Below are 12,465 nucleotides of genomic sequence, written 5' to 3' on the forward strand. Positions count from 1 at the left end.
AGCTTAAATGAAGTCTCCAGGCCAATGGACAGAGAGCATGGACAGGAGTCCCAGGTGGAGCTGGTTGGGGCTGTCCTTTTAGTGCCTCCAGGAGCTTGGTAGGAGTACTTTGATTGCTACTGGATTAAGGGAATTGGAAGATTTAGGATATCTGAATACTATCAGGCATCTGAGGAAAAAAAATACTTCAGCTTTAGAGATTTTTGGAGTTGGCAATCCAGGTGGAGGAGGCTTGAAAGCAAGGTGTGAGGAACAGAGGCTTACATGAGATTCATGCCATCAAATAGGAAACCTAGCCACTTTTCAGCTAAAGCTCAATTGGTTTCTGACGTGGATTTATGTGAATAGATATAAAGGCATTGGTACAGCAGGAGAATGATTGAGATCCTGGAGATTACTATCTCATGTCTGTCATATTTCACTTTCTCCTGAATATTCAGTATGTGATGCTGCATCACTTGATATATACTGATCCTTAGATGCAGTAAGTAGTTAGGCTTGCATGGCCCACCATGCTTATTGCTGCAATAATTGAGTACTTCAGGAATATTACAGAATTTGTTTTCATGACACCTCCCTTCATCTGCTTGTCCTCATTACCATTCATTGGAGCATTATTGTATTGAGAGATCAGTCACTGACCAATTCTTTTCTGAAGCTGGGGAATGGACCAGATGCACTGGCAGGTAAGAAGACTATGTGATCATATCAACTTCCTCATTTCAGAAGGCAATTCTGAAGTACTATGTGCATAACCTGTAGTGGTTTGTATTCTTGCATTCCTGCTTTCTGAGTGTGCTCCTCATGTTGCTAACACATGCCCCGAGCTTTGAAAGATGAAAGCTGTTGTTTTAAATACTCAGACACTTGCTGCATCAAACTTCCAGTTTTCTAATCAGCTTCCGCAAAGGGTAGAAGTTTGTAGGCTGACGTACTTGCAGTTAAAGGATATTATTAGCCCAGGAAGGGTAGAAAAATGTTATGCTAAACTCTCAATCACCACCATATTGGCTTTAATGAACACAAAAGAAAGCTCTGCTGTCGTTTTTTGGCATAGCAGCTATGTTCTCAGGTTGTGGTTTCATGATGAAAAGTTTTTGGGGATAATTTCAATTTGAGACTTTTCTGCTTTCCTTACTACTTCTTTCTGTGCTATCATCTTCTGCATCATGCCCTAAGATATGTGTAAACTGGGCTGTGAAACTAAACCATGTTGAAATAAAAGTTTAAAGTACTTTTTCTCCTTGGCACTAATGTGTTTAATCTGGATTCATTCCCTCATCTGTCTCACAGTACAGTGGTGCTGTTACCAGTCCGATGTTCCTGCTAAAGGTTTTGATCTGTACATCTACCACCTGAGCAGCTTTGAATCAGGACATAGAGAAGGCCATAGCTTCATGGATTTTAATGCCAAGTTGATCAGTTCTAATCATTTAGCTTGACCTGCTATACTAAATCATGAGTTCAATCTAGTAGTTCTTCCATGGAGCTCAGTATCTTCTGGTGGATTTCTAGCTAATAGTATAGAACGATAGTCTGCTCCAATACAACAATTCCAAGATGTTACATAATAATTATCAACCTTTGACTGCAAAAGTTGCTTCACCTGAATTCTCATTCACTGCTGAGAGAGCAAGTGGAAATTTTCAATCTGTCTGTCTGCAGTGTTTTTACTTTTTAAACTGTGTTCAGCATTGTGTCATACCTGAAGCCTCTTCGTTTCTTTCTGCCCATTTAGTTTCTTTTACTTTTTGTCCTTCGTTAAATGTTGTGGCTGTTGCTGTTTCTCCTGGGCTATTCCCAGTCTGTTTGGGGGCTTTTTTTTTCCTAGTGAATGAAGGTTAAATTTGGAAGTCTTCCAGAACAGAACAACTGTTGCTGATTCGGAGAAAATGTTTGTCTTTGAGCTCTGTATTCACTTTGTAATGTCGCCAGAGAAATTTTGGATACAGCAGTTTGCAATGACATCAGAGGCTAGTCCCTTACTTGCATTTAGTTGGATGACTCTTTCTGGGTCATTTTGAGTGATTAAATACAAAACAGTGTCTGCCATTCTGCTTTGTTCCTCTTAGAGTTCAAATGGACTCTGTTATCTGTCCAAATGAAGAGATGTATCCATGCAGCTCTGTAGTGAATCCTTCAATATCAGCTCCTGAGAAGATGTGACTTTTAAGAGGCCAAAAAAAAAAAAATCCTTCGAATTTGCAAAGACCTAGAAGAATGGCACATTTTACAAGCCCTAAAATATATTTACAAGTGTTTCCAATCAAATGTTTCTACCAGCAGGGTTATTATGATTCTTTCACTGGGAAGAAAGCAGCAGAGAAAATCACTTAAGTGTTTAAAGCAATAAAACCCACTATTAATGTCAGCATTAAGCAATAACATTAACATATGCTTAAATAGCTCACCCATGGCCATTATTTTTAGGAAAAGCTGTGTTCAAAGGCTGATAATGTCAGATATGACATTGTTTTCTACACCATCCCACAAATCAAGAGGTGGTTTCCTACAAGTAGGAAGAGAGGAAGAGTGTCTGCATGGGTGGGTCTACATTGAGCCCTGATTCAGGAAGGCATTTAGGCATGTGTTTAAAACACCATTCTTCAACAGGCATGTTTTTCTGATTTGTACTTCAGTAGTTGTAAGAGACATTTCCACAACAATAATAAAACATAGGAAAAACTTGTTGACTTTGTAAGTGCAGAATTCCTGCGGACTGAACCACTACGTGGATCATACCACCAAAATTGTGGTTATTCTCTAAACCATCCAAATTCAAAACATCATGTTGATGGTATGAATGCCAGATGCTCTGGCTGCAAACCACAGGTTCTCAGGAGAGCTCATGGAGAGCCTGCATTGATATCGAGTTAAAGACACTGATTATAACCAGAACAGGGCACAAGCGCAACCCACACACCCTATGTGGAACAAGCATTTATAATGATGCAAGATGCCATGGCATATTGTCAGGGTACACCAAATGAGCCATCTTGAATTGGATGGAATAGCACTCAGACTAATTTAATTTCAGAGCTCAACAGAAGGGAAGAGCTCCTCTAAAAGGGGGCAAGTTGGCCAGTGCGGGTGGATGAGGCTGCACAGCAACACAAAAGTTCTCCTCTGGCCTGCACTTCAGTGGACAGTGCTGAGTGGAGACACAGCGAGTGGGCAGAATCTTCTACTAAACCACCTAGGAACGGTCCCTGGAACAATTTTAGACCTAAGATTATGTGAATCTTCCCTGAACATCAGTTCAGAACTGGGTGAACTACTGCTTACATGCATCCCTGCTATTGCAGCTGAAATGGCTGTAATGCAAAGCAGTGATGATTCTCATGAGAGGGGAGGAGAACCTTGTTAAAGTTTTAGTCTTGTGCCTAAGAACCACAGATGTTCACAAAAAACTATGGAGAAGAACCCATATTACAGAGCCTAAATCTGGACTGAACTGAACTCTGTAACCATTAAGATCTTTTAATCAGAACAACAGCAGGTTTTGTGCAATTCTAGGAGATAGCAGATGTAGCATCTGAGTTGAAACTATAAGAATCCTAACCAGAATTAATACTTTTTTTTTTTAAAGGAAGCACCTGAGATGCCAACCTAGAATTTGCTTGAATTTGGAGAACACGACATATCTAAAATAAAGGGGAAATATGTACTATATTTTCACTTGAATTGAAGTTCTTAACTCAGAAGGACAGAGTTGTTGGGTTTGAGTTTGGCCAAGAACCTGGCAGTAGTGGAGGCATTACTTTAATATGCCAGTCTTCTTCACAGTCACTCTGAAACAGCAAAAGAAACAAGGATCTATAGGAAAGCTTTTTTTAAAGATTTAGGTATCCTTCAGTGAAGATTTCTGGTGAGTTTTGTAAATGTGAAAAAATAAGATCTCTGGATATGACCTACAGGACACATCTGAATATCCTTTTCCAGTTTTTCTCTAAGCAGTTGTTTGAGAATTTACCTGTCATTCACAGTCACAGTTTTGAAGCACATTTTACCATAAGAAACTAGGAACTCACTAAAACTACCCACTAAAGTTAAAGAGAACCTTTCCATGATGCTCCCCTGTCAGCTTCTTTGTCTTTTCTGAACACAGGTATCTTGAAACTTTCTCATCCACCTGCACATTCCCACAAGGATTCATGTGAAATGCTTTAGTCCACTGTGGGTAGCAAAAGTGTCAGCAACACCAATTTCTTTTCATGTAGTTCATGTAATTCATTATTATTTTGGTCTTTTATTTTCTATGATCTTCTTTTATATTTTCAGATCATTATGGGCAGAGCTCAAAGTTCATATTCAGTTTTAATATGGGGAAAAAATCAGCACAGGGATCTGTTTCTAGAATTTATTCTGATGTGAGCTAGAAGCTCTTCATTTTTTTTCATTTTTTTTTAAACATTCCTGAAACTACTGACGTAGTTGATGTACACAGGGTAACTTTTGCTTAAACAAAAACTACTTGGGGTTGCCAACTACAACAGAGAGCACCTCCTGCATCTCTGAGTGCTGGACATCACACAGACTGGCACAGCTTGGATCAGATAATGTGAAAACTTAGCTGGGGATTATCAGTAGAACTGCACAAGATATTTGAAGAGGAGGTAATGTTTGCAAGGGATACAACAGCCAAGTCACCTAGAAAATTGCTGTAGAAAAACAAGTTTTACCTTATGTAACCTCCATTATGCCAAACAAGGAATCTTATTTAGGACCTGGTCCTGCTCCCTTTGAAGTAAGTGGAAAACTTTCCATTTGCTTCATTGTGGAGGATCAGACCCACAGGGAGTCTAGTTTGTCTCTGTAAACAGGATAAAGAAGCAAAAGAAACATCCGAGGCAACTTGTAAGAATTTCCTGGCAGTGTAGGTACCAATAATTGACAAGTGAAAAAACCCTAATGCTTTATACAAAAACATTTTAATCCACATTTGCTTTCCTCTGTCCATACTAGAAAGAGAATTGTGAAATATTTGGCAAACAGAAAGGACTTTGGTCTAGATTCTGTGTTCTATCCATGTGGTCTTTCTGCTTTGTAACCTTTGTTCGGGAAGCAGCCATGGACTCAGCTAATGTGTCATTGAAGCAGATTCTAAACCTGACTGCTCTTACTAACCTCACATATCCTGCAACAACAATATCTGGGGTGAAATTAGATTCCATTGCACCCCGTGGGAGAATATAACTAGATGTATTCAGGTGGCCAGGTCCTGGCAGTTTCTTCCCTTAATAACAGCATAAGAATGCCTTCCATTTGAAAGAAAAAGTCTTCCCTGCAGTTTCAGTGGCAAAATACAATCTCTATCATTTCCCTCATTGACAGAAGAACTACTAAGAGTTTGAATAATCCTTCTGAAATTCAGAAAGGAGGATTTTGTCCTTAGGTATTATCAGAATCTATTTAAGTTGGGTATGACATCTCTGTGCCTTTTGGTGGTGGTGGTTGTTCTTTGTGTTGGTTTTGTTTGGTTTGTTGTTTGTTTGGTTTTTTTTTTGTCTGAGGAAAGCAAACAGAAAACAAGAAAACATCACTGCCAATAGCAACAAGCCCCAAATATTTCAGAAATTTCTTGCCTATTGTTTACAGCTCCCATCTTAATTATTCAAAGTTTTTCCCCCTGTCTGCCATGATTTTCTCAGTAGTTATTAAGAGAAGTGTGATCTAGAAAAATTGTGTTGAGGTGGGGGCACATTTTGTTTTTAAAAAAGAAAAAAAGCCAAATTGAAAGAACAATTATTACTGTTTTGCTGCCAAAATAAGAAGTCAAAGGACATTTCCATTGGATCCCATGGAAGTGTACTTTGAACCTTGCTGTACTTATTTTCACAATTTTCACAAATGACTTATGACCAGAGGGAATATGCACGAAACTCTCTAGGATTTCAAGCTGTGAGGAAGGATGTACCATTTGGAGGTTGATTTTACAATTTGCAATTTTCTTGAATCCTTTCATTTCTACAATACTGTGGTGTCTGTGACACTGCCTGCCATAGACCTGCATTTCTTACTGATAGCCTCAGTGGAAAACACAGAAGCTGAATGGGTTGTCATGACTGAACTGACAGATCCCCAGATACACTGGTCATTGACGGACCATCTAGTAGTCATAGGTCATCTAGTCCCTCCAAAATAGTGTTGAAAATCTTGCTTCAAAAGTGTAAAGAAATTTGCTTTACTTTTCTCTGTTATTTAACCTCCATATAGTGTCAGTCTAGCAGTATTAGGAGTACTACAAATGGAACAGACTTCTTTCAAAAGTGAGAAGAGCAGACTTACAAGATAGCACAATTATGTCTCTTCCAAGACTGAAGACTGACAATGATGTCAGGTTTTGGGCTTATTCCATGTCAAACAACTGCAGTTGCTTTCTACATGGACTTGTTTTTCTTTTTGTTGACTACAGAAAATAAATACATTGTAGAAGGACTCTGAACTCTTAAGAGACTGAAACACCTCTTACTTAAGCCTTTCTGTGGAAGTCTGTCTTTTTCCAGCATTTTATTTAATTACTTGACAGCAGCCCAGGAAACGTGAAGCTGCTCTGTCTTCATGCTGTGATATCACCCACCCTAGCTAAGTTACAAACAATGTATCTTGAGACCTAATCTCCCCATATGTTCATTAAATATTAGATGTGGCCAGTGGAATGAATCAGGTCCTTTCTGGACATGCAGTATCTGTTTCTAACATCTCTTTTCTCCATCCTCTTTTAGTCACCATGTGACTGAAAGTAGAGAAACTAGAGAACCTTCCCTATCTCTGCCAAGAAGTTGCAAGATGACAGATCTTTGCTGCAGTGTAGTTTGGCTCATATGAAATCTATCACTGGTACTCACCACACAAGAACAAAGGCCTTTTCCTTCTGCATGTAGGCTAGGAGGTTCCCATATTGTGAGATGCAAAATTACACACTTAGCTAGCATGAGAGAGTTTATATCTGTAAACCACTTCCTGAGATCTGTAGCTATGTGAACTCTCCCTTCAACACTACAATATCATAGCTGGTAAGAAAGAGAGAAATTGTGAAAGGATCCAGAAACCTAACACTTCCAGGAGTAGATTTTCATTGTGCGTTTGAGAAAGAGCTAGAATGTAATGAGTAAAGCACAGAAAAGAGGAGCAAAATGGCATGATCATCATAGTTATTCCAGGCATGTATGACCTGGGAGTAGAATTGCAAATTTTAGCCACCTAAAGTTTCACACTGTTCTGATTAATACAAGACCAAAAAGAACTAAGGAAGGATACAGTAAGAACCTTCCAATCATATCTGCAGAATGAGGCTTGCCATAATAAGTGGGGGAGAGGGAACAAGAAGAAACCACTTTCATTTGCAGCAGAGGTGATTTTGACAGGCACCAAAGCAGTGCTTTCAAAATGTCAAAATGAAAACAGCTGCTGAGGGTTGTTTTTAAATCTCCTTCATCAGAAATTTGCAAAAAATTCAACAAGCATCCACTAGTGAATGATGTAGGTATGCTTAATCATACCTTTATGTAAGGACTCAGACCAGCTCACTTATGGTCTTTTTTTGGCCTTCATCTAAGAATCTAGAAGTAGTTAAAGCTCTGAAAGGCTTTTCTCCTTTTCTCATGGCTGCATTTGAATCCCTGCTTAGGTGAAGACTTGCTGATATCCGTGGCTCTGTGAATGATGTGATGCATCCACCCTCTTGTCTCCTGGGACATGAGTCACTCATGAAGTGCATTTCATCAAAACTATTTCATCTTCTGCCCCATGAAGTCACTGATGGCAGAGAAAGATTCTATTCCCTTGTGACTAGTGGGGAAAAAAAATCCAGTCATAGTTTACAAAGGTTATGCCAATAATATACACAACATCGTGCTTTCCTTCTCTGATGGACAGAGCGTTTATTCTTCCACCAGCTGTATTCATTTAGCATGTTACTCATCTATTTGGTTTCACTATATTTAACAGTTTGCAGTAGGGAGGATGAACTCTTTAAACAGCTTTCCTCCATGCAGTTATGTATTAAGTGAGTCTATCTGATAATATCACCTCGTGCTTGAATACTGTAGCCGAATCTTGGATTTATACCACAGGTGGAACTGATTCAGCAATTATTTTGCAAATACTGTGAAGCTCATCTAGTCCTAATTACTTTGCATTATCTACCTCTGAATCTAGAAAAGTTGAAAGTAAGACAATGAATACACGTTCCAAAAGAAAAGAAATCGAGTATACAGAAATTACCCAAGGATGTATTTCTTGAGTCTATTATGCCAGAGGACACCAAGGACTAAAGTTCTAAGGCTTATTTTAGTTTTCAAAACCCATTACAGAGACAGATGGCCTTCTGGAACCAGTGGAACCACTGACTAGTTTAAAAGGGTTTTAATTCTGTCTGTGATGTACATATTCAGATGTACGTGGGTATTTGGTTACCATTGCTTCTCTGTGCCTGTTACTACAATGCTCCTACATAATACTTGCAGCTAAGTCAAAAAGGAGGCAGTGGTCATTCCCCTGAATCTTAGCTTCTAGATATGCACACAGACACAACTCACATCTTCTGCACATCCTGGAGCAAATACAGATAAAAGATTGAACAGGGAGGGGCTAATCATAGTACTATACAATAATTTTCCTACAAAAAATTGTTTTTTCTTTTTTTTTTTTAAGATCTAATTTATTTTAAGCTGAATGGGTAAAGAGAGGAGTGAAAACATTTTTACATCCTGAACACTGCTGTCTATGTAGTGAAAGTAGCAAAACCACAGAAGGCTGAAAACCTAAAAGCAAAGGCTGAAACCGTAAGTATCATGGAACTGCTCATGTCCCACAAACTCAGAAACTCTGAGATTGGAGCTCTGATGCTGAAATTCTGGTCAGAGCAGTCTTTGCATCAAGGAGAATTAGTTCAGTTCTGTGCAGGCATGTAAGTAGATTTCATTCACTATATTTGGGGTTAGATCTTTGTTTCAGTCACTAGGACCCTTCACAATTTTGGGGTATTTTGAGGTTCAGCGGTTTTAGAAGGACTCATGTCTAGGAATGCAATTAATATACATGGAACTTCAGCAAGGGTGATAGGAAAGCTTTTCCCAAAGTGGTTTAGGTTTCACTAATCTGGATTGACAGTGCTTTTTTTAGATAGGCTTAGGGAGGCTTGGACAGAATCATACTCAAAATGTACAGTTAGGCTGAGAATACACAAGCAGGTAACAAGTTGAGTAAGTCAGCAAGTGTCAGAACTCACCATGTTCTCCATGACTCCTGTCCTGTTGGCAAGCTCACATTCTTCTGCATGCCCATTGCAAAAGCAGCTTCCCCTGATGATCAGGTCATAAATAGCATAGTGGGCAAATCTCTGAGGTTTCTCTACCGATTCCAAACTATGGCAGGGGCATTCCTGTCTTTTTAACAAAAGGAGGCGGAGGTTGGTGAGTTTCAGGAGATCTTGAGCCTCAGGGCTGTAGGGATCTTCGATCTTGTTAGCCGGACTTAAGGCACGATAAATCACCTGAAAGACAGAAGATATCCATCCAAGAATAGGTATAGGACTCTACATCCACAGCAAACATTCCAAGGCAACGTTTTGGAGAAAGTGATAGTTCCTATTTAGAAGACTTTGCATTAGCAGTTGTGAAGCTGTAGCTGATCCCAGAACATCACAGCTGAGTTACCACCCGTTGGACAAACCACAGAAAGTGTCTGTGTTCCTGCTTTCATCCTGTTTCCTATGTGAGATAGGAAATACCTTACTTTAAACATTTTTCCCTGGGGTTATTGAGCCTAGTCACTTTATGCAGTTCAGCCAGTATGTGGTAACTTGTCAAGCACTGTTTACTTCCTTCTGTTTCTGAGCCAAGTGACAACAGCATCCCTCAGAGAAATCCAAGGCTTATTGGCATAAATGCAGGATTAATGTCATCCATGTTTTTCAAAGTGTTTTAGGAACATGGTTTTTGCATGAATTCCAGAATCAGGTAAACTAAGGCACAAAGCAGTTCTGTGAAAGAAGGGGAAATTGTCATCAGACTTTTGGCTTGCCCACTTGAACTATGTGCTCGAGAACATAGCTTGGCTTAGAGTGTGTAAGCATTGAGGGAACCCTGTTGAACAAATCCAACTTGTTTATTCATTGGGAGAGAAAAAATAGCTACGCTGCAGTGAAGCTCACTGGACCAAAGGTGCTTTGGGCCTACTGCCTGTCAGCAGGTTGTTACTCTTTTGTCACAATTTTTATTCTGTTTGATAGTTCTCCAGAGCAGCAACAGTTTGGTTTTGAGTACCACAGTTTTAATTTAATGTTTAAAAATGTCTGAAGGGACATGTTCCATTTTAGCTCAGGGTGGGTTTGTTTCCATTGCTTTTGAGGTGAGGTTAACAATGGAGGGCTGCACCAATGTCTGTGCCAGAGAGATGGCAGCATTCATTCCCAGGCTTAGATGTCCTCTGTGGATATACTAACCCAAATTCAAGAGCTACTTTCTCTGGTTGATTTTTCCCATCGTAGCAGAGTGACTTGCCCTCAGGGTGCTTTGGCCTTGCTTTGTAAGTGGTGATGACAGTGTCTGTCTTACTAACTCCATTAGCAGATTCCCCCTTTCTCTCTCTCTGTTTGCCTTTTTCTTTCTTTCTAGCAAACTGATGAAATTAAATACTTGCAGCATGTAAAATAGTTTTGCTCCTTTTTTTTTCTTGCGGGAACAGGACAAGAGCTTGCAGTGCATGCTGTAAGATAATTGTGTTGTATGTTTATGGCACCTGGGGACATAAACCCCTGTAAACTAATAGAATCAGCTGCCAGGATTTGCACAGAGCTAAATCTGACAGTACCATAGCAAAGACAGTGGCACATATCCCACCTGTTCACAGCATTTTCTGTGTGGTTAGATCTGCTCCTTTTGCTTTCAATTCCCTTCACTTACACTGTAAGCTACTCACAAAGCTGCAAACAGCTCTGTTTTGTGAGATCAGAGGTGCCTGTATTTCCTTGTTCGATAGAGCTATGGGCAGATTGCCCAGGCTGTGCAATCCAGGTGCCTACATTCCCCTGATCAAGGAAGCCATGACAAAATAGCCCAAGCCTTTCCACCCCAATGTTTACATTCCCCTGGTCAGTGGAACCATAAGCAAATGCCCCATACTATTTTGTCAAAGTGCCCAGCATTCTCCCTGTCAATGGATTCATAGGACAAAGACCAAGTCTCCTCAGTCCAGTTCCCCTGATCCAGAGTGGTCTGATCCTTTCAGTGGAAACCGGTTTCACGAGCACTTTCTTCCTCTGGCTTGTAGACAGAGGTTTCTCAGAGCCCTGAGCACCTGGTCATGTATAGACACACACATCTTCCTCCCACATGGACAATTAAGCTAAGACCAAGTCAGTGAACTGGATGGCATTGTTCTGCAGAGTCTGCTAATCTCAGAGGTCACGAAGCAGGGTAAAAAACTAATTACTGGTTCAGAGTCCTTGTGAAACTGTTTTGAATTGGCATAAAACAGAGAAACCAAGGGCAAAGCAGTCTGTTCTTAGGTATTCTCACACCTTTGTCTGTGGCCTCTCTAATATATATGCTTAGTAAAAACAATACCTCCTTCCAGAATAGCTCTCCAGAGGATACCTGATCACTGACTTGAGAACATAAATGCTAGAGGTAATCTGCTCCAGCACAAAACATCTGGGGGAAAAAAGGTAATAAATATGTAAATTTCTGCAAGATTTGCACAGGTCCTGCCAGTGACCTCCTTATACAAGGCTGGGCAAAAGGCTTGATGTCTCTGTGCCCCAAAGATCCCACTTGGCTATGGATCTTCTCACAGGAGACAAAGGGTGAATGAGGTGAAGAATAAGAGTTTTTATTGGACCTCTATGAAAGAAAAGACTAGATAATAGATAAAGTGTTTCTTTTTTCTCAATGTCTCTGGCATTATACTTCTGCTTGATGACACTAGTCTTGAATTGTGCTATGTTAACTGTGAAGGAAATCTTGTGTATTGTATGTATTGTATTGCACAGTTAGAAATCTATTAAAATAAGTTTACATACAGTCCAGTAAGTTTAAAGAGATAGATTCATGTTTTGGGATCTCCAGTCAATTATCCACCCTCTCCATATCTTAATTAGCATCCAGATCACACTGAGTTCTTTAGGCAAAAGGAGAGCTGTTCAGTGCTCTTCCCTCAGCATATGGCCATTTTCTGACATCAAGCTTGCTTCTTTGCATGACAGCTTGGAAAAAAATGTTGAGTTCCCTGTGGGTTTATTATTTTGCAAATATTTTCATTTCTGGCCTTGCATCTCTTGAGGGGATTTGCTTTGGCATTTTCTGTATCCTCTTAGAATTCTGAATGTTATTTGTGAGTAAATATATTAATAGCTAGGATGTCCCACAGGGATTGTGGCATCCTTTTAAGAAAAAACAATATTCCATTCCAGTTGAGCTACAAGAGTTTGCTTGTATGATTAATTCATGACACATTTCTGTC

At 39.7% G+C, this 12,465-nt stretch overlaps 1 protein-coding gene across 1 annotated transcript in view; it reads right to left on the reverse strand.

The window, feature by feature from the left end:
* The window catches only part of LOC128971738 (netrin-4-like), a 48,568-nt gene that overhangs the window by 19,753 nt on the left and 16,350 nt on the right, over positions 1-12,465 (reverse strand). Inside the window, exon 3 of the mRNA XM_054387384.1 lies at positions 9,233-9,496. Coding sequence (XP_054243359.1) covers positions 9,233-9,496 — 264 coding nt within the window. The remainder of the gene's footprint in view (positions 1-9,232; positions 9,497-12,465) is intronic.

Source organism: Indicator indicator, chromosome 15 (assembly GCF_027791375.1).
Source record: "Indicator indicator isolate 239-I01 chromosome 15, UM_Iind_1.1, whole genome shotgun sequence".
Lineage (NCBI taxonomy): Eukaryota > Metazoa > Chordata > Aves > Piciformes > Indicatoridae > Indicator > Indicator indicator.